We start from the raw sequence: 20,944 nt of genomic DNA, 5'->3' as shown, positions 1-20,944 counted from the left end.
ATACAGCCAAAGAGTCCATGAAATAAAGTGGAAATAAAAAAATACCTGGAGACAAATGAAAATGGAAATAATTGAATTCTTTGGGACATAGCAAAAGCAGTCCTAAGAAGAAAGTTTATAGCAATACATTATGGCCTACCTCACTAAACAAGAAAAATCTGAAACAATCTAACCTTATACTTAAAGGAACTAGGAAAAGAATAACCAAAACCCATAATTAGTAAAAGGAAAGAAATAATAATAAAGATCAGAGTAGAAATAAATAGAATAGAAACTTAGAGAAAATATCAATGAAACTAAGAGCTGGTTCTTTGAAAAGATAAAATTAATAAACCAGTAGCCAGATTCATCACGAAAAAGAAGACTCAAGTAAAATCAGAAAAAAAAAAAGAAGTTAAAACTAACACCACAGAAATACAAAAGATTATAAAAGACTATTATAAAAAATTATACACCAACAAACTGGACAAGCTAGAAGAATGCAAGCTGGTGCAGCCACTCTGGAAAATAGTATGCAGTTTCCTCAGAAAGTTGAAAACAGAGCTACCCTATGACCCAGCAACTGCACTACTGGGTATTTACCCCAAAGATACAAATGTAGTCATGAGAAGGGGCACCTGGGGCGCCTGGGTGGCTCAGTTGGTTAAGCGACTGCCTTCGGCTCAGGTCATGATCCTGGAATCCCTGGATCGAGTCCCGCATCGGGCTCCCTGTTCAGCAGGGAGTCTGCTTCTCCCTCTCACCCTCCCCCCTCTCATGCTCTATCTCATTCTCTCTCTCAAATAAATAAATAAAATCTTAAAAAAAAAAAAAAAAAGAGAAGGGGCACCTGCACCCCAATGTTTATAGCAGCAATGTCCACAATAGCCAAACTGTGGAAAGAGCCCAGATATCCATCGACAGATGAATGGATAAAGAAGATGTGGTGTATATATATACAATGGAATATTATGCAGCCATCAGAGAAATGAAATCTTGCCATTTGCAATGACGTGGATGGAACTAGAGGGTATTATGCTAAGTAAAATAAGTCAAATCAGAGGAAGAATTATATGATCTCACTGATATGTGGAATTTGAGAAACAAGGCAGAGGATCATAGGGCAAGGGAGGGAAAAATGAAACAAGATGAAACCAGAGAGGGAGACAAACCACAAGAGACTCTTAATCTCAGGAAACAAATGGAGGGTTGCTGGAGTGGAGGGGAGGTGGGCAGGATGAGGTGGCTGGGTGATGGACACTGGGGAGGGTATGTGTTGTGGTGAGCGCTGTATATTGTGTAAGACTGATGAATCACAGATCTGTACCCCTGAAACAAATAATAAATTATATGTTAATAATAAAAAAAAATTATACACCAACAAACTTGACAACCTAGAAGAAACAAAATTCTAGAAATGTACATCTTCTAAAACTGAATTAGGAAGAAATAGAAAATCTGAGCAGACCAATTACTTGTAACAAAATTGGACCCATAACCAAAAAACCCCCAACAAACAGAAGTCCAGGCCCAGTGGCTTCACAGATGACTTTTACCAAACATTTATGAAGAGTTAAAGCTCTCTTTCTCAAACTATTCCAAAAAATAGAAGAGGAAATAAAACTTCCAATTCATTCTATGAGGCCAGCATCACCCTGATACCAAAACCAGATAAAGACACTCAAAAAAAAAAAAAAAAAAAAAAGAAAGAAAGAAAGAAAGAAAGAGAAAATGAAAATTATAGGACACTCAAAAAAAGAAAATGAAAATTATAGGCTAATATCCCTGATGAACACAGACTCAGAAATTCTCAACAGAATATGAGGAAACCAAATCCAACAATACATTAAAAGGACCATTTATCATGATCAAGTGGGATTTATTCCAGAGATGTAAGGATCTTAAGATCAGCAACAAGACAAGGATGTTCATCTTGCCACCTTTTTCAACATTGTATTGAAAGTCCTAGCTGTAGCAGTCAGACAAGAAAAAGAAAAGGCATCCAAATTGGTATGGAAAAAGTAAAACTGTCACTACTTGTAGATGACATGATACTATATATAGAAAACCCTAGAGACTCCACCAAAACACTAAGAGAAGTAATAAATGATAAAGTTGCTAGATGCAAAATTAACATACAGAAATATGTTGATTCTATATGCTAATAACAAAGTAGCACAAAGAGATTTTAAGAAAAGAATCCCATTTATAATTGCACAAAAAAGAATAAAATACCTAGGAATAAATTTAACCTAGGAGGTGAAAGACCTGTACTCTAAAAGTACAAAACATCGTTGGAGGAAACTGAAGATAACACCACCAAATGGAAAGATGCACCATGCTGTAGAACGGATTAATATTTTTAAATATCCATAGTACCCAAAGCCATCTATGGATTCACTGCAATCCCTATCAAAATACCAGTAACAGTATTTTTCATTAGGGAACTAGAACAAATAATCCTAATATTTGTATGGAACTACAATGGACCATAAAAAAACAAGGTAATCTTAAGATAACAAAGCTGGAGGCATCATAATCCCACATTTCAAACTATAATAAGAAGCTATATTAATCAAAACAGTATGGTACTGGCACAAAAATGAGTCACATTGATCAATGGACCCGAATAAGAGCCAGAAATAAACCCATTTATGGCAATTAATCTATGACAAAGGAGGCAAGAACATGCAATGGGGAAAAGACAGTCTCTTCAATAAATGGTGCTGGGGAAACTGGGCAGATGAATGCCAAAGAATGAAAGTGGATCACTTTCTTACATCGGACACAAAAATAAACTCAAAATGTATTAAAGACCTAAATGTAAGACCTGAAACCATAACACTCCTAAAAGAAAACATAAGCAGTAATGTCTTGGACATCAGGCTTAGTAATATTTTTCTGGATCTATCTCCTCAGGCAAGGGAAACAAAGGCAAAAATAAACAACTGAGACTACATCAAAATAGAAAGCTTTTGCACAGCAAAAAACAACAAAACAAAACAAAACACAACAAACCAAAAAGGCAACCTACTGAATGACAGAAGGTATTTACAAATGATGTACTGATAATTAATATCCAAAATATATAATGAACTGATATAACTCAAAACCAAAAAGATCTCTAATATCCACTTAAAAAATGGGCAGAGGACCTGAAGAGACATTTTTTTCAAAGATGATATACAGATGGCCAACAGACACATAAAAAGATGCTCAACGTCACTACTCGGAGAAATGCAAATCAAAACCACAATGAGGTATCATTTCATACCTATCAGAATGGCTAGTATCAAAAAATAAGTAACAAGTGTTGATGAGGATGTGGATAAAAGGGAGCCCTCATACACTGTTGGTGGGAATGTAAATTGGTGTGGCCATCAGAGAAAACAGTATGTGGATTTCTTGAAAAACTAAAATTAGAACTACCATATGATCCAGCAATTCCTCTCCTGGGTATTTACCCAAAGAATGTGAAAACACTAATTCAAAAAGATACATGCAACCCCTATATTTATATCATTATTTACAATAGCCAAGATATGGAGGTAATCTAATGTGTTCATCAATGGATGAATAAAGAAGATGTGGGGTGTGTGTGTGTGTGTGTGTACACACTGGAATATGACTCAGCCATAAAAAAGACTGAAATTTTGCCATCTGTGACAACACAGATGAACCTAGAGGGTTATTATGCTAACTGAATTAAGTCAGACAGAGAAAGACAAATACCACATTATTTTACTTCTATGTGGAATCTAAGAAAAAAACAAATGAACAAATAAACAAAAGCTAATACAGAGACCTGGTGGTTGCCAGAAGGGAGGGGAGTGGGAGGATGGGCAAAATAGGTGAAGGGATTAATAAGTACAAACTTACAGTTATAAATAATAAGTCATGAAGATGCAAAGTACAGCACAGTCAATAATATAATAACTTTATATGATGATAGATGGTAACTACACTTATTGTGGTGAGCACTGCATAATGTATAAAACTGTCAATCCACAATTTGTACACCTAATATAATATTGTCTGTCAACTATACTTAAATTTTAAAAAGATTACAGTAAAAAATTAAAGCTGTGAGTGGTTATGGCACAAATGAGAACTATTGCCTATCTTCACTTGCCTACAGTGGCCAGATGGTAGGTGTCTCTGTTATAGATACATACAGAGTTTCCATTACAACACATTTTTAGTAGAAATAAAGAAGATTCCTTAACTATATTTAAAGAAAATATGCTGCTGAATATGATCAAGAATTGGAAAATGTTGAAACTGTCCCTAACCCAGATTTATCTGAATTAATGCATAGTATATTTATTACTTTATATCTTAGATTTTTTGTTCTTTAAGCTGCTAAAATTAGAGAAACAGAGACGTGTATTTATATATACACGTATTCACAAGAATTTACATTTCTAAAAGTAAAGGAAATTTGATTCATCTAAACAGTCTACTTCCAAAATGCATATTCATAATTACCAATGTGATAATAAAACTTTGCAATGTCAATTGAATATAAGCATAAGCGACAGAGACAAGTAAGTGTGTGTGATTTTACTCCCATACTTATTTCATTCACACGATCATTTAAAGTAACGTAAGAGGAAATGAGTCAGGGGAAAGTATTTTAAAAACTAGATAATAACAACAAGTATATAACATGCTTTAAAATAATGCTAAAAATCTCAACTCATAAAAGATAAATACATCGTGCTGGGAGAGTAAGTGCTTATATAGTGCACCTGTCTTTACAAAATGTGTGTCCTCACCTTGTACATTAAAGAACTTAGTTACTCGATAGGGAGGCTAAAGGAAGAAGATGAAACAAGGGGGCCTAGGAGAGATACTTAAAGCATTAGGAGCCAGTGTAACATGAAAATCAATCGTATCTGAAGAAAAAGTAAATATCTGAAATTATACATGCAATTTACTAAAGTAATTCCATTTACAAAATTATCTTCTACTCATCAATCAAGCACTTATCTTTTGTAGAATGGTAAAATATACCTATGGCTGCAATTGATATGGAATCTACAAATGTAAAGTTATAATCAAAGTACAGTTACCTTAGGTTTTCTTAGGTAAGAACATCATAGGTTTTCTTAAATAGAACTCCAAGGAAACTTCAAAAACTTGAAAATTAATGCCAAGAATCTGTATCCATTTTTACATAGGCCAACCCTCTTGTCAGAAAAGCTTGCTAGTTTTGATTATTCTCTGCGCTTACAAATTTTACTTATTCACAAAACAAATCAAATGGAAACCAAAATGTTTTAACAAGAATAAACCTGGTTTTGGTCCAGTAATTAAGAAGTTATTCTGCTTTGCCAAACTAATGTGAAAGTAAAAACAAACTCTATTTCTTAAATTCTTGAGTCTTTCTCCAAATTAAAACCATTTTAGCTAATGGAATGTATATGTGCTCATCCTGAGATACATGTATTTGTTTCCCTGTTGACCAAGAAAATAACAAGAACCTCTGGTCATATTTACCTCAGCCCATTCTGTGGACCCCAGCAGACCAAACTCTTCTGCGTCCCAGCTGGCAAAAATGATAGTTCTTCTAGGTCTCCAGCCTGCAATCATTGTTAACATACATTAATTAGGTACGCCTGCCTAAAAATAGATGACAATTAAGTGAGTCACTTTTTGTCATCACCTACTAAGAAAACATTATTTACCTCCGCTCATCAGTTTTCCAAAACTCTGGACAATTTCTTGCAAAACAGCAGCCCCACTGGTTGGGTCAATAGCTCCAAACACCCAGGAGTCCCGATGACCTCCTAGAACAACATACCTGTCTGGAAAATAAGGTGTTCAAAAGAACTACAACTTTCAATACATTACAAGTAGTTGTGATTTAGGTTTTTAAATTAAGCTTCCTTTTTGGTTGAGTTTCCTCCATAGGGGGGAAAAAAATCAACACTGTAAGGTAGAGGTTTCTCTTAGAGTTGTACAATTAGTTGTTTCACATCAGTCAGAGAAAAAAAGAATCAGTTATCGACTGAAGTTTATTTTCTCTTACTCTTCTAATCTTTGTAAAAATGAAGTGTTTAAAAACACTCAGACTCACCAGGTTCCACAGATCCTCTGATCGTTCCAATTACATTGTAAATCCTTGTAATTTTGTTGGTGTTATGAACGTGCATTCTTACCTTCCTAGGATTTCAAAGGGAATAAATTATTTCATATAGATTATTACATCTAACAGTTTTGTTCCACCATTTTATTATGAAAAATCTCAAAATTACAGAAAACTGTATAATAGGACAATGAATTCCCATATATCCACAAACTAATTCAATGATCATTAACACTGTTGATGTGTGCAATGTGTAAATGGTTAATGCATTTTACTCCTAAGTACTTCAGCATGCTTAAAGTCAGATTTTAAAACTGAATGTCAATATTTTTATTCCTCCCTCACAGCTATATTATTGATATTTATTTAAAGTCCAGAATACTCTTATTCAAAATGTCTTGGGTATTCATTCTAAAAATTTTAAATACACTGTATAAATTACAAAAATAAGGAAGGCAGCCAATTATGTTTTAAAGGACCAGTAAGCATTTTTAAAATGTCTTTGTATTTACATTAATTCCTGCTGGTGCGAGGTTGTTGAAGCAGAATGTCAGTACATTGTTAAATAGCTGGCTGAGTGCTGCCAAAAAGAAACATGGGAAACGTGGGAAGGAAATGGGAATTTGGGAAGCACCTGCTAAAATGTACCAGACAACTATATAAAGAAACTTTCCTAGCCCATCACTGTTGATTCTGATTTAGGCCAGCCTTTTAAATATCCATTCATGAAATATAATTAACCAAATTATAATTCAAGGGAAAATACAGTCAGGCTCAAATAGTCAGGAAAAAAAAAAGCCATTCACATTCTGTGAATTCAAATGACATGGGAAAATGCTTAGTCTCTTTTTCACAAGGAAACAAAATGAATCTTTATCTATGGGAGGGGGAGGGGTGGATAGAGAGGACTCCCAGCAGTTTCTAATTTGTGGTTATTTATCTAAGAGGTTGTCAAAACCTGTACATTGCTAAGTGCAGATTCTGATTTTTCCCTCTATATGTATATTGTGCTTCTGAATGCATATTTAAATCATGTGCAATATTCAACTAAAGTGCCTTTGGGGAAAAAAACCAATGGGTATTTTTTACATTTTAAGACATTAAGAATTTATTTTGCTACTGAGAGATAAAAATTAAAAGAAGCAGAAACATTTTTAGCATGTGTTTCTAAAAATATAAGCCTACGATCTATTAGTAAGAAACCCTGAACCATTGATATTATGTCATTAAATGAAAAAAATAAGAATGTTACAAATAAGGAATGAGGGAAAAAATCTATTTTAATCAAAACCTGAAAATAAACATAGAATTATCTGTTCAGATCCTCAGAGGAGCTCATCCACGTATTTAAAACTTATGTCTTTCTTAGTTTTTAGAATCATTGACTCCAGAAGTTTGGTTTTGGGTTTTTTTTTAAGATTTTATTTATTTGACAGAGACACAGTGAGAGAGGAAACACAAGCAGGTGGAGTGGGAGAGGGAGAAGCAGGCTTCCCGCCGAGCATGGAGCCCAATGCGGGGCTTGATCCCAGGACCCTGGGACCATGACTTGAACCAAAGGCAGACACTTAACGACTGAGCCACCCAGGGGCCCCAACTCCAGAAGTTTTTAAGAGGATCTATTTGTTTGTCCTATTATCACTTCAAACTCATCATGTTCCAAATAACATGAACTCTATAATGTAAGCTCCACAGGGAAAGGAATTTTGTCTGTTTTGTTCACTGCTGAATCCCCAGTACACAGAATAATGCCTGGGTTATAGTAAATGCTCAATAAGTATTTGTGAAATGAATGAATATACAATAAGTATTTGTGAAATGAATGAAAGGAAAATGTGAGAAAGGCCTTAGCTCATCCATCAGTTACCTCTGCCTATCACTGTCTTTGACTAGAATATTTCACAACTCTGTAGAGATCAAAGTTAACTTACAGAAATACCACATCCACTGAAATGTACAATCTGTCTAGTGAATGTTCAACTGATTCCTTCAGGTAGAAAAAACAAGTTTTTTTCTATTAAGTACTTCCATTTCAGCATTTTTGATGCGCTGATTTTTTTGGTATCATCATCGAATTCTCCTTTGAACCAATTTTAATTCCTTTGTGGTTCCCTTATTAATTAATGAATTAAATGAAATATTTGACACATGTTCATTTTATATTTGTAGGAGAAACATGGTTTTACTTAAAAAAAAAATCCTTTATCATTTTTGGAAGTTCCACGGAGATGTATAATGGATTCACCTTGTAGAACCAGGTATGGGTAGCTTAAACCCAGACATGTCTTCTTTTGGCTTTGAGGTAAAACACAAGCAGTGACAGAATTTTCACTCTGCTGACTCTAGATCTCTTTTTAATTAAGTGTTTAATTTTAACACCAGTATAGGTAGAGTGTTGTATTAGTTTTAGGTGTACAATATAATGATTCAACAGTTCTATACATTACTTAGGGTTCATCATGATAAGTATACTCTTAATCCCCCCTCATCATCTATTTTACCCATCCCCCCCACCCACCTCCCCTCTGGTAGCCATCAGTTTGTTCTCTATAGTTAACAGTCTGTTTCTTGGTCTTTCTATGAACTTCTAACTTTATACTATCTTCCCTATGGATTTTGTGTTTTGTATTTCTAGTTTGCTTATGGCAGGTAAATTATTCCCTACTGGTGGCAGCAATGATTAAGAATTTGGTTTTATGTCTTGTCACTTGGTAATCTCTGTAAAAGGATTAATTATCAAGAGTTCTTCTGGGTGAGAAATGACACAATCTGGACAGCTCATATGGGTGAAAAATGACAAAATCTCTGTAAATCAATTAATAAATTATCAAAAGGTCTTTTTGGTGAGAAAGAACAAAGATTTTTATTTGTGTATTTGTCCATTTTGCACTCAAATCAATTAAGAATTCTGTGCCCATGGTGAAGGAGAACAACTTTTTGATATCTAGACCAGGGATTTTATGTTTCTGAATTTAATCTTGAACTGAAATTGTAGAACTGAAGCTATAAGTTTTCTCTGTTCTCTGTGTCATTATGTTTCTGTTTCTAAATCAGAAAGGCCTTTTCTTTCATTGTATATGTTAGATTTTCCTGCTGCTATAAATAATAAACTCTTATATTAAAGTAACTCTCTGTTCTGAGTTATAGAGATAAATAAGCATTTACATAAAGTATTTCTAAAATTCCTTTAAAATAAAACATTGAACTTCTAATACTTTAAAAGTGCTGAAGAAACATTCTTACACAAACTAAAAAAACCCTAAGAATCCAAGTTTGCCTTGTTAATGTAAAGTGTTAGCAAATAAGACTGATCTACTAATTTCGGTTTAATCAAAAGAGCTATATATTCTGATTTATCAGTGTTAAATTTCCCTTTCTCCCTCAGACAAATCAAACAACTTAAAGTTCTAAATAATGCTATGGCTGTTTCACAACTCTACACAAGTTGATCTCTCCAGCCAGCATTTCCTGCCTGCCTTGATGCAGTGGGAAACTTAATCTTTCTGTAATACTAAGCTCAGTGAACAAATTCTATGATCACTCCTCTACAACAATACTAATGCTAATGCACTGAGCCTTAGTGTAGTTATGTGCTTGCCCATTTTAACTCATTTAACCCACCTGCACAGTAAGTGATCAATAAATGTTAGCTACTTTCTCTCTTCTCTTGTACTCCTTCCCTTAAGGTAACTTTGAAAATGCTATGCATTTGAACTACTGGGTTATCTGAAATATTGTTTTAAAATCTTGACCTGTACTTCTGAAACAAATAATACATTATATGTTAAAAAAAAAGAAGAAGAAGAAGATAGTAGGAAGGGAAAAATGAAGGAGGGGAATTCTGAGGGGGAGACAAACCATGAGAGACTATGGACTCTGAGAAACAAACTGAGGGTTCTAGAGGGGAGGGGAGTGGGGGCATGGGTTAGCCTGGTGATGGGTATTAAACAGGGCACATACTCAATGGAGCACTGGGTGTTATACGCAAACAATGAATCATGGAACACTACATCAAAACCTAATGATGTAGATGGGGTGCCTGGGTGGCTCAGTCATTAAGCGTCTGCCCTTGGCTCAGGTCATGATCCCAAGGTCTTGGGATCAAGTCCCACATCAGGCTCCTTGCTCAGCGCGGAGTCTGCTTCTCTCTGCTGCTCCCCCTGCTTGTGCTCTCTCTCTCTCTCTCTCTGTCAAATAAATAAATATAATCTTAAAAAACAAAAACAAAAACAAAAAACTAATGATGTAGGGAGGAGCAAGGTGGCAGAGGAGTAGGAGACCTAAATTTCATCTGGTCCCAGGAATTCACCTAGATACGGATCAGACCATCATGAACACCTACGAACTCAACAGGAGATCAAAGAAAAGAATAGCAGCAACTCTCTGAACAGAAAAGCAACCACTTTCTGGAAAGTAGGACATGCAGAGAAGTGAATCCAAGGTGATATTTGGGAGGATAGACGGCGGGGGAGGGGGCCTCAATCAGCCGCTACTGGCAAGTGATAGAGCAGCAGAGCACAAAATCGGAAATTTTAGAAGCCTGCTCCGCTGAGGGATGTCGCTCCAGTGGCTAAGCAGGGGGTGGAACACTTGCTGGGACAGTGCGGTCTCAGGACCCTTGGGGGTCACAGAAAGACCAGGGTGCTTGAGTGTGGCAGAGCTCCCAGGTATCAGAGCGGGGAAGCTGACTGCAGAGAAGGAGTGGAGGAGTGGGCTCTCAGTTCAGGGTTGCCATATAACCGTGATCCGCTGCACAGTCGGGCCACTGCTGCTCCAGCATGGACTCAACAAGCGGCAGATCCGGGGAGACTCCCCTTCCTCCCCAGAAGGAGCAGCGCAGGAGTGTACCGCAGGAATCTGCTGGGTTTGGAGACTCCACACAGGGTTGTGTGCCAGAGATAGAAATGCTGGGGAACAGACCGGGTAAGCACAGAGTGTGGCCAGAGACCAGGGAGACAGGAGTTACTGACTGCTTTTCTCTGGGGGCTCACTGAGGAGCGGGGCCCCGAGTTCTCGGCTCCTATGGGGTGGAGATTGGGAGGCCACCATTTTCACTCTGGTCCTCCAAAGCTGTATGGAGAACTTGCAGGGAATAAAAGGTCCCAGAGCAAACCTGAGCAGATTACTTAGCCAAGCCCCCGCAAGGGCAGGGCAATTCAACCTCCCAGCAAAGACATTTGAGAACCATGGCAACATGCCCCTCCCCCAGAAGATCATCAAGAACAGCCAGCCAAGACCAAGTTTACCCATCAATGAGAACGGCAGAACTCCAGTGCTAGGGCAATACTGCACATAGAATTGATGGCTTTTTTCCCCATGATTCTTTAGTCTTTCGAAGTTAGTTTTTTTAATTTTCTTTTCTTTTTTTTGAATTTTTCTTTTTCCCTTTTTCAACCAACATCTTATCAATCCCTTCTTTAAAAAATCTTTTTTATTTTTCATTTTTAGAGTCATATTCTATCCCTTCATAGTAGTTAACCTTACTTTTGGTATATATATATATATATATATAAGTTGTTCTCTCTTTAAAATTTTGGGATTGAGTTTCTTCTAACAGACAAAATATACCCTAAATCTCTAGTGTGTGGCTTTGTTCTAGTCTCCTGCCTGATCACATTCTCTTCCTTTTTCTTTTTTATCCTCTTCTTTTTTGACCAACTTATCAATTCCTTCTACAAAATCTTTTACAATTTTCATCTTTACATTCATAACCCATCCATTCATTGTATTTACCCTTATTTTTGTACATATATAAGCTTTTCTTTCTTTAAAATTTTGGGAGGCACTTTCTTCTAACAGACCAAAATACACCCAAAATCTAGTGTGTGGCACTGATCTATGCACCAGACTGATCATATTTCATCATATTCTGTTTTTATTTTGTTTTGTTTTTTATCTTTCTCTTTTTCTTTTTTTTTTTTTTTCTTTCTTTCCCTTTCTTTTCCCCTGGTTTCAGGTCTCTTCTGATTTGTTTAGTGTATATTTTTCTGGGGACGTTGTTACCCTGTTAGCATTTTGTTCTCTCATTCATCTATTCTCTTCTAGACAAAATGAAAAGATGGAAAAAATCGCCTCAAAAAAAAGAACAAGAGGCAGTACCGACTGCTAGGGACCTAATCAATATGGACATTGGTAAGATGTCAGAACTAGAGTTCAGAATGATGATTTTAAAGATACTAGCTGCAGAGGCACCTGGGTGGCTCAGTCGTTAAGTGTCTGCCTTTGGCTCAGGTCGTGATCCCAGAGTCCTGGGATCAAGCCCCACATTGGGCTCCCTGCTCAGCAGGAAGCCTGCTTCTCCCTCTCCCTCTCCCCCTGCTTGTGTTCCTTCTCTCGCTATCTCTCTCTGTCAAATAAATAAAACCTTAAAAAAAAACCAATAAAATAAAATTTAAAAAAAATAAAGATACTAGCCAAGCTTCAAAAAAGCATGGAAGATATTAGAGAAACCCTTTCTGGAGAAATTAAAGAATTAAAATCTAACCAAGTCAAAATCAAAAAGGCTGTTAATGAGGTACAATAAAAAATGGAGGCTCTAGAGGTGCCTGGGTGGCTCAGTCATTAAGCGTCTGCCTTCAGCTCAGGTCATGATCCCAGCGTCCTGGGATGAAGCCCCGCATCAGGCTCCCCGCTCGGCGGGGAGTCTGCTTCTCCCTCTCCTACGCCACCTTCTTGTGTTTCCTCTCTAGTTCTCTCTCTCTCTGTCAAATAAATAAATAAAATCTTAAAAAAAAAAATGGAGGCTCTAACTGCTAGGATGAGGCAGAAAAGAGAATTAGTGATAAAGAAGACCAAATGATGGAAAATAAAGAAGCTGAGAAAAAGAGAGATAAACAACTACTGGATCACAAGGGCAGAATTCAAGAGATAAGTGATACCATAAGACAAAACAATATTAGAATAATTGGGATCCGAGAAGAAGAAGACAGAGAGAGAGGGGCAGAAGATATACTGGAGCAAATTATAGCAGAGAACTTCCCTAATTTGGGGAAGGAAATAGGCATCAAAATCCAGGAGGCACAAAGAACCCCACTCAAAATCAGTAAAAATAGGTCAACACCCTGACATCTAATAGTAAAACTTACGAGTCTCAGAGACAAAGAGAAAATCCTGAGGGAGCTCAGGAGAGGAGATATGTAACCTACAATGGTAGAAACATTAGATTGGCAACAGACCTATCCACAGAGACCTGGAGGCCAGAAAGGATTGGCACGATAGATTCAGTCCACTAAATGAGAAAAATATGCAGCCAAGAATACTATATCCAGTTGGCTGTCATTGAAAATACAAGGAGAGATAAAAACCTTCCAGGACAAACAAAAACTAAAGGAATTTGCAAACACAAAACCAGGCCCACCGGATATATTGAAAGGGGTCCTCTAAGCAAAGAGAGAGCCTAAAAGCAACATAGACCAGAAAGGAACACAGACAATATACAGTAACAGTCACTTTACAGGCAATACAATGGCACTAAATTCATATCTTTCAATAGTTACCCTCAATGTAAATGGGCTAAATGCCCCAATCAAAAGACACAGGCTATTAGGTTGGATAAAGAAACAAGATCCATCGATATGCTGTCTGCAAGAGACTCATTTTAGACCCGAAGACACCTCCAGATTGAATGTAAGGGGGTAGAAAACCATTTACCATGCAAATGGACACCAAAATCCTTATATCAAACAAGTTAGATTTTAACCCAAAGACTATACTAAGAGGAAGGACACTATATCATATTTAAAGGGTCTATCCAGTAAGAACATCTAACAGTTGTAAATATCTATGCCCCTAACATGTGAGCAGCCAATTATATAAGCCAGTTAATAACAAAAGCAAAGAAACACATTGACAACAATACAATAATAGCAGAGGACTTTAACACCCCCCTCATGGAAATGGACAGATCATCTAAGCAAAAGATCAACAAGGAAATAAAGACTTTAAATGACACACTGGACCAAATGGACTTCACAGATATATTCAGAACATTCCATCCCAAAGCAACGGAATACACATTCTCCTCTAGTGCCCATGGAACCTTCTCCAGAATAGATGACATCCTAGGTCACAAATAAGGTCTCAAACAGTACCAAAAGATTGGAATCATTCCCAGCATATTTTCAGACCACAATGCTTTGAAACTAGAACTCAATCACAACAGAAAAGTCAGAAAGAACTCAAATACAAGGAGGCTAAAGAGCATCCTACTAAAGAATGAATAGGTCAACCAGGAAATTAAAGAAAAATTTAAAAAATTCATGAAACAAATGAAAATGAAAACACAACTGTTCAAAATCTTTGGGATGCAGCAAAAGCAGTCCTAAGAGGAAAGTATATAGCAATACAAGCCTTTCTCAAGAAACAAGAAAGGTCTCAAATACACAACCTAACCCTAAACCAAAAGGAGCTGGAGAAAGAACAGCAAATAAAGCCTAAACCCAGCAAGAGAAGAGAAATAATGAAGATCAGAGCAGAAATCAATGAAATAGAAACCAAAAGAACAGTAGAACAGATCAATGAGACTAGAAACTGGTTCTTTGAAAGAATTAATACAATTGATAAACCCCTGGCCAGAATGATCAAAAAGAGAAGAGAAATGACCCAAATCAACAAAATCATGAATGAAAGAGGAGAGATCACAACCAACACCAAAGAAATACAAACAATTATAAGAACATATTATGAGCAACCCTATGCCAGCAAATTAGATAATCTGGAAGAAATGGATGCATACCTAGAGATGTATAAACTACCAAAACTGAACCAGGAAGAAACAGAAAACCTGAACAGACCTATAACCACTAAGGAAATTGAAGCAGTCATCAAAAATCTCCCAACAAACAAGAGCGCAGGGCCAGATGGCTTCCCAGGGGAATTCTACCAAACATTTCAAGAAGAATTAATACCTATTCTTCTGAAAATGTTCCAAAAAATAGAAACGGAAGGAAAACTTCCAAACTCATTTTATGAGGCCACCATTACCTTGATCCCCAAACCAGACAAAGACCCCATCAAAAAGGAGAATTACAGACCAATATCCCTGATGAACATGGATGCAAAAATTCTCACCAAAATACTAGCCAGTAGGATCCAACAGTACATTAAAAGGATTATTCACCTCGACCAAGTGGGATTTGTCCCTGGGCTGCAAGTTTGGTTCAACATCCGCAAATTAATCAATGTGATACAATACATTAATAAAAGAAAGAACAAGAACCATATGATTCTCTCACTAGATGCAGAAAAAGCGTTTGACAAAGTACAGCAACTTTCTTGATCAAAACTCTTCAGAGTATGGGGATAGAGGGTACATACCTCAATATCATAAAAGCCATTGATGAAAAACCTACAGCAAATATCATTCTCAATGGGGAAAACTGAGAGCTTTCCCCCTAAGGTCAGGAACACGGCAGGGATGTCCACTGTCACCACTGCTATTCAACATAGTACTAGAAGTCCTAGCCACAGTAATGAGACAACAAAAAGAAATGCATCCAAATCGGCAAAGAAGAAGTCAAACTCTCACTCTTTGCAGATGATATGATACTTTATGTGGAAAACCCAAAAGACTCCACCCCAAAACTGTTAGAACTCATACAGGAATTCAGTAAAATGGCAGGATATAAAATCAATGCACAGAAATCAGTGGCATTCCTATACACCAACAACAAGACAGAAGAAAGAGAAGTTAAGGAGTCGATCCCATTTACAGTTGCACCCCAAACCATAAGATACCTAGGAATAAATCTAACCAAAGAGGCAAAGAATCTGTACTCAGAAAATTATAAAATAGTCATGAAAGAAACTGAGGAAGACACAAAGAAATGGAGAAACGTTCCATGCTCATAGATTGGAAGAACAAAAATTCTGAAAATGTCAATGCTACCTAGAGCAATCTACACATTTAATGCAATCCCTATCAAAATACCATCCACTTTTTTCAAAGAAATGGAACATATAATCCTAAAACTTGTATGGAACCAGAAAAGACCCCGAATAGCCAGAGGAATGTTGAAAAAGAAAAGCAAAGCTGGCGGCATCTCAATTCCGGACTTCAAGCTCTATTACAAAGCTGTCATCATCAAGACAGTATGGTGCTGTTCCTAAAACAGACACATAGATCAATGGAACAGAATAGAGAACCCAGAAATGGACCCTCAACTCTATGGTCAACTCACCTTCGACAAAGCAGGAAAGAATGTCCAGTGGAAAAAAGACAGTCTCTTCAACAAATGGGGTTGGAAAAATTGGACAGCCACATGCAGAAGAATGAAACTGGACATTTCCTTGCACCACACACAAAAATAGACTCCAAATGGTTGAAAGACCTCAATGTGAGATAGGAATCCATCAAAATCCTAAAAGAGAACACACTCTGCAACCTCTTCAACCTCAGCCACAGCAACTTCCTCCTAGAAACATCACCAAAAGCAAGGGAAGCAAGGGCAAAAATGAACTATTGGGACTTCAGCAAGATAAAAAGCTTTTGCACAGCACAAGAAACAGTCAACAAAACCAAAAGACAAGCGACAGAATGGGAGAAGATATTTGCAAATGACATATCAGATAAAGGGCTAGTATCCAAAATCTATAAAGAACTTATCAAACTCAACACCCAAAGAACAAATGATCCATCAAGAAATAGGCAGAAGACATGAACAGACATTTTTCCAAAGAAGACATCCAAATGGCCAATAGACACATGAGAAAGTGTTCAACATTGCTCGGCAAAAGGGAAATCCAAATGAAAACCTCAATGCAATACCACCTCACATGAGTCAGAATGGTTAAAATTAACAAGTTAGGAAATGACAGATATTGGCAGCGATGCAGAGAAAGGGGAACCCTCCTACACTGTTGGTGGGAATGCAAGCTGGTGCAGCCACTCTGGAAAACAGTATGGAGGTTCCTCAAAAAGTTGAAAATAGAGCTACCATATGACCCAGCAAATGCACTACTGGGTATTTACCCCAAAGATACAAATGTAGTGATCCGAAGGGGTATGTGCACCCCAATGTTTATAGCAGCAATGTCCACAATAGCCAAATTGTGGAAAGAGCCAAGATGTCCATCGACAGATGAATGGCTAAAGAAGATGTGGTATATATATACAATGGAATATTATGCAGCCATCAAAAGGAATGAGATCTTGCTATTTGCAATGACGTGGATGGAACTGGAGGGTATTATGCTGAGTGAAATAAGTCAATCAGAGAAAGACATGTATCATATGATCTCACTGATATGAGTATTCTTAATCTCAGGAAACAAACTGAGGGTTGCTGGAGTGGTGGGCGGTTGGAGGGATGGGGTGGCTGGGTGATAGGCACTGGGGAGTGTATGTGCTATGGTGAGCACTGTGAATTGTACAAGACTGTTGAATCACAGACCTCTACCTGTGAAACAAATAATATATGTTAAAAAAAAAAAAAGAAGAAGAAGATAGCAGGAAGAGGAAAATGAAGGGGGGGAAATCGGATGGGGAGATGAACCATGAGAGACTATGGACTCTGAGAAACAAACTGAGGGTTCTGGAGGGGTGGGGGGTGGGGGGGATGGGTTAGCCTGGTGAGGGTATTAAAGAGGTCACGTACTGAAATGAGCACTGTGTGTTACACGCAAACAATGAATCATGGATCACTACATCAAAAACTAATGATGTAATGTATGATGATTAATATAAAAAATCTAATGATGAATATATGGTGATTAACATAACAATAAAATTTAAAAAAAAATTAAAAAGAGTGAAAAACACAAAAAAATAAAATAAAACTTTAGGTGAAATAGGAAGTTAAAATGTTAAATTTAAACGCAAATGTAGTCATGTTTAAGACTTTATAAAACAAATGTGATATCTCTACCAGAAGAAGAATTCAGTACATCATTGTATAAGTACATCCTAAGTGATATAAAATGATCAATTGTTCACCATGAAAAATGAGAAAAAGACAAGCAAAATATACCTGGCAGAACAGTTATCTTGACATTTTTCCATTAAACATATAAAACTTTTCCAGTCTATTAAAGTAATATTAAATTACCTGAAGGAATCATGCCCTGCGAAGCCAGGCCCAATGTTATAATGCACATTAAGACTTCCCTTCCAGCTTTCATCTGGTGGAGCAGTTCCTCCCATGTGACTGTTGAGAGAAAATGAAAATGACAGAAAAAGGCTGAGAATCACAATTTCTTAGAAGAAATCATGAAGTCTGATAATGAGATATTTCATTCATACATTTAACAAATATTTATTGAGCCCAGTACTGTCAATATGCCCTTTCTTTGTGCAACTTACATTTTAGCAAGAGAGCCAAACTTGAAATATATGAAGTACTTACTATGTTTGTGGAAAGAGGGCTTAGGAAAAAAAAAAAAAAATAGGGAGAGGAAATGAGAAGCATCAGCCTCCTTACTTTTGACTTTATGTAGGGAAGCATTAGATCTAAGAAATAGTGAAAATAGCAAACTCATGACTGTGTTAAGGAGAAGAAACTAATTTCTAGAGAAGCTGCTGGTTACCTAGTGGGCACTCATAAAACAATTATTAAATTGTATTGGTACAGACATCTAAAAAAAATAAAAGTGGGAGATTTATGAAAGAACATCAATAATAGAATGCAAGAATAGCAAACATTAATTAAATGTTTACTATATTCTAGATACTTTACACACTTGCATTGATCTCATCTCCTCCTCATAATAACCTTACTAGGGAGAAAAAATTACTATCCTCATTTCACAGATAAGGAAACTGAATCAGAGAAAGATTAAGTAATTGGTCCAAGTTCACACATCTAATAAGTGGTGGGCACTGTAATATTTTTAAAATACAGGTCAAGTACAAACATCAAATGAATATCAAAGAAAATCCAACTATTTGAAAAATCTCCAATCAGCATTTTTATCTTGGACACAGTTTTGCACTTGAGACTTTCATTTGTAGCAGACTAAAGGTTTCTTGCCATTTCTTGGTGTACTCTGTTATTCCTACTTCAGGAACTATTTTGAAATAAGACTTTTTTAAAAACTCATTTTCCTACTTTGTTTCCTTATTTTTTTTTTAAATTTTTTGAGGTGTAAGTGACCTATAACACTGGTTTCAGGTATACAACCAGACTTTATCCTAACGTAATTAGATTACATTGGTTTTAGACAAGAAAATGGACACATTAGTGTAAAATATCTTAAATCTCATATCCAATTAGAAAATCATACCGTAGTAATATTTCTGCATCATTATACCCAATAGGATGTACAGGGATCTTGGGGATTCCCACTCCTTCTTTGACATCAAGTCTAAAGGTGTACTCTGCAGAAATTAATTGCATAAAATGAAAACAGCTGAAAAATCTGAGCAAGGGGCATAAAGAAATTTCTTTTATTACTATCTCAGATCTATTACACGTTTGAAATTATATCAAAATTCAAAGTTCCCCCAAAACCAATGATTGTTTTACCTAATATAGCCTATTTAATTCAACAGTAAGAAATTAAATCATTCAAATTTTAATAAAATCTATGGGGATTATAAATTTCCAAATTTGTTTTGACATTTCATGTAATTCTCCTAAATTTTACAAGAATATTTTATTTCCTCAAGGAGATCTTGAATCCTTCTTAGGGAAGCTTCAGTTAACTAGTTGCCTGGAAAATGTGTCCCAAATTCTGAAACTAGATATATAACTGAAAAAAAATTAAAGGGAATTTATGAGACCTTGGGAATAATAAAGATCTTATTCAAATAGTAATACAATATTCTCTTTAAAGGAAGACTAAAAGTACTGTCAGAATTAAAACCTCATTGGGACTTTGGCTTTCAGCCAAAATAGTTGTATAAGCACTAAAACACCTATCTTAGAAACAAAGGAAGATTTCGATCAAATGACATCAGATTCCACCTCAAGAAAATAGGAAAGTATAAATAAGGCAAAAATAAACAGGGAAAGAATATTATAAAAGTCAGAGCAGAAATGCAAGAAATAGGAGACAGAAAAATGGTAGCAATTATGAATAAAATCCAAAGCTGGTTTTTTGAGATCAATAAAACTGATAAATCTCTAGCAAGACAATTCAGGAAAAAAAGAAAAAAAGAAAAAGAAAAAAAGAGAGAGAGAGAGAAACTGCCATGATCAGGAATAAAGAACAGAGTATCACTCTAGTACCCTGCACATGCACACACGGACACACACACGCATACAGAATGAGAATATTATGAACAACTCTATTAAATCTAACTTAGAGAAAATGGACAAAATCTGTGGAAGACATAAACTACCAAAGCTCAATCAACAGTAAATGGACAACCTAAATAGCCACATACCTATTTTAAAAATTGAATTTGTAGTTAAAAACATGCCTACAAACAAAACTTCAGGCCCAGATTTGCTAGGGAATTCTACCAAATGTTTATAGGCAAAAATGACTCATTCTATGTAAACTCTTACAAAACAACAAAGATAAAATAGTTCCCAACTTACCCCATAAGGCCAACATTACTCTGATACCAAAATGAGAACAAAATACTACAAGAAAATAAATCTGTAGGCCAATATCCCTCATGACTAAAAAGAGATATGCTTAACAAAATTTTAAATTCAGTGATATACCAACAACATATAAAAGGATAACGTATTGTGACTAAGAGTTTATCCTAGGATGGGAGGGTTGGTTTAACATTCAAAATTCTATTAGTATAATTTAACGAAAGTAATATAACAACTTATCATCTCAAGACTCAGTAAAAGCATTTGACAAAATTCATTATACATTCCTAGATAAATGTGCTAAGATAAAATCTCTTAGCCTATTAGAAGTAAACTCCCCCAGCTTGACAAAAAGAATCTAAAATAAAACCTACAGATGTATCATACT

At 36.1% G+C, this 20,944-nt stretch overlaps 1 protein-coding gene across 1 annotated transcript in view; it reads right to left on the bottom strand.

Moving 5' to 3' along the window:
* NAALAD2 (N-acetylated alpha-linked acidic dipeptidase 2) overlaps positions 1–20,944 on the bottom strand; it is a 74,196-nt gene that overhangs the window by 33,030 nt on the left and 20,222 nt on the right. Inside the window, exons 8-12 of the mRNA XM_064577121.1 lie at positions 19,289–19,382; positions 18,115–18,213; positions 6,062–6,147; positions 5,670–5,789; positions 5,482–5,564 (exon numbers count right to left, since the gene is read on the bottom strand). Of these exons, the coding sequence (XP_064433191.1) occupies positions 5,482–5,564; positions 5,670–5,789; positions 6,062–6,147; positions 18,115–18,213; positions 19,289–19,382 (482 nt within the window). The remainder of the gene's footprint in view (positions 1–5,481; positions 5,565–5,669; positions 5,790–6,061; positions 6,148–18,114; positions 18,214–19,288; positions 19,383–20,944) is intronic.

The sequence above is a fragment of the Mirounga angustirostris genome, unplaced genomic scaffold (assembly GCF_029215605.1).
Source record: "Mirounga angustirostris isolate CCGP_5_RB_7025 unplaced genomic scaffold, mMirAng1.0.hap1 SCAF_13, whole genome shotgun sequence".
Lineage (NCBI taxonomy): Eukaryota > Metazoa > Chordata > Mammalia > Carnivora > Phocidae > Mirounga > Mirounga angustirostris.
This window is presented reverse-complemented; position numbering and strand designations above follow the sequence as displayed.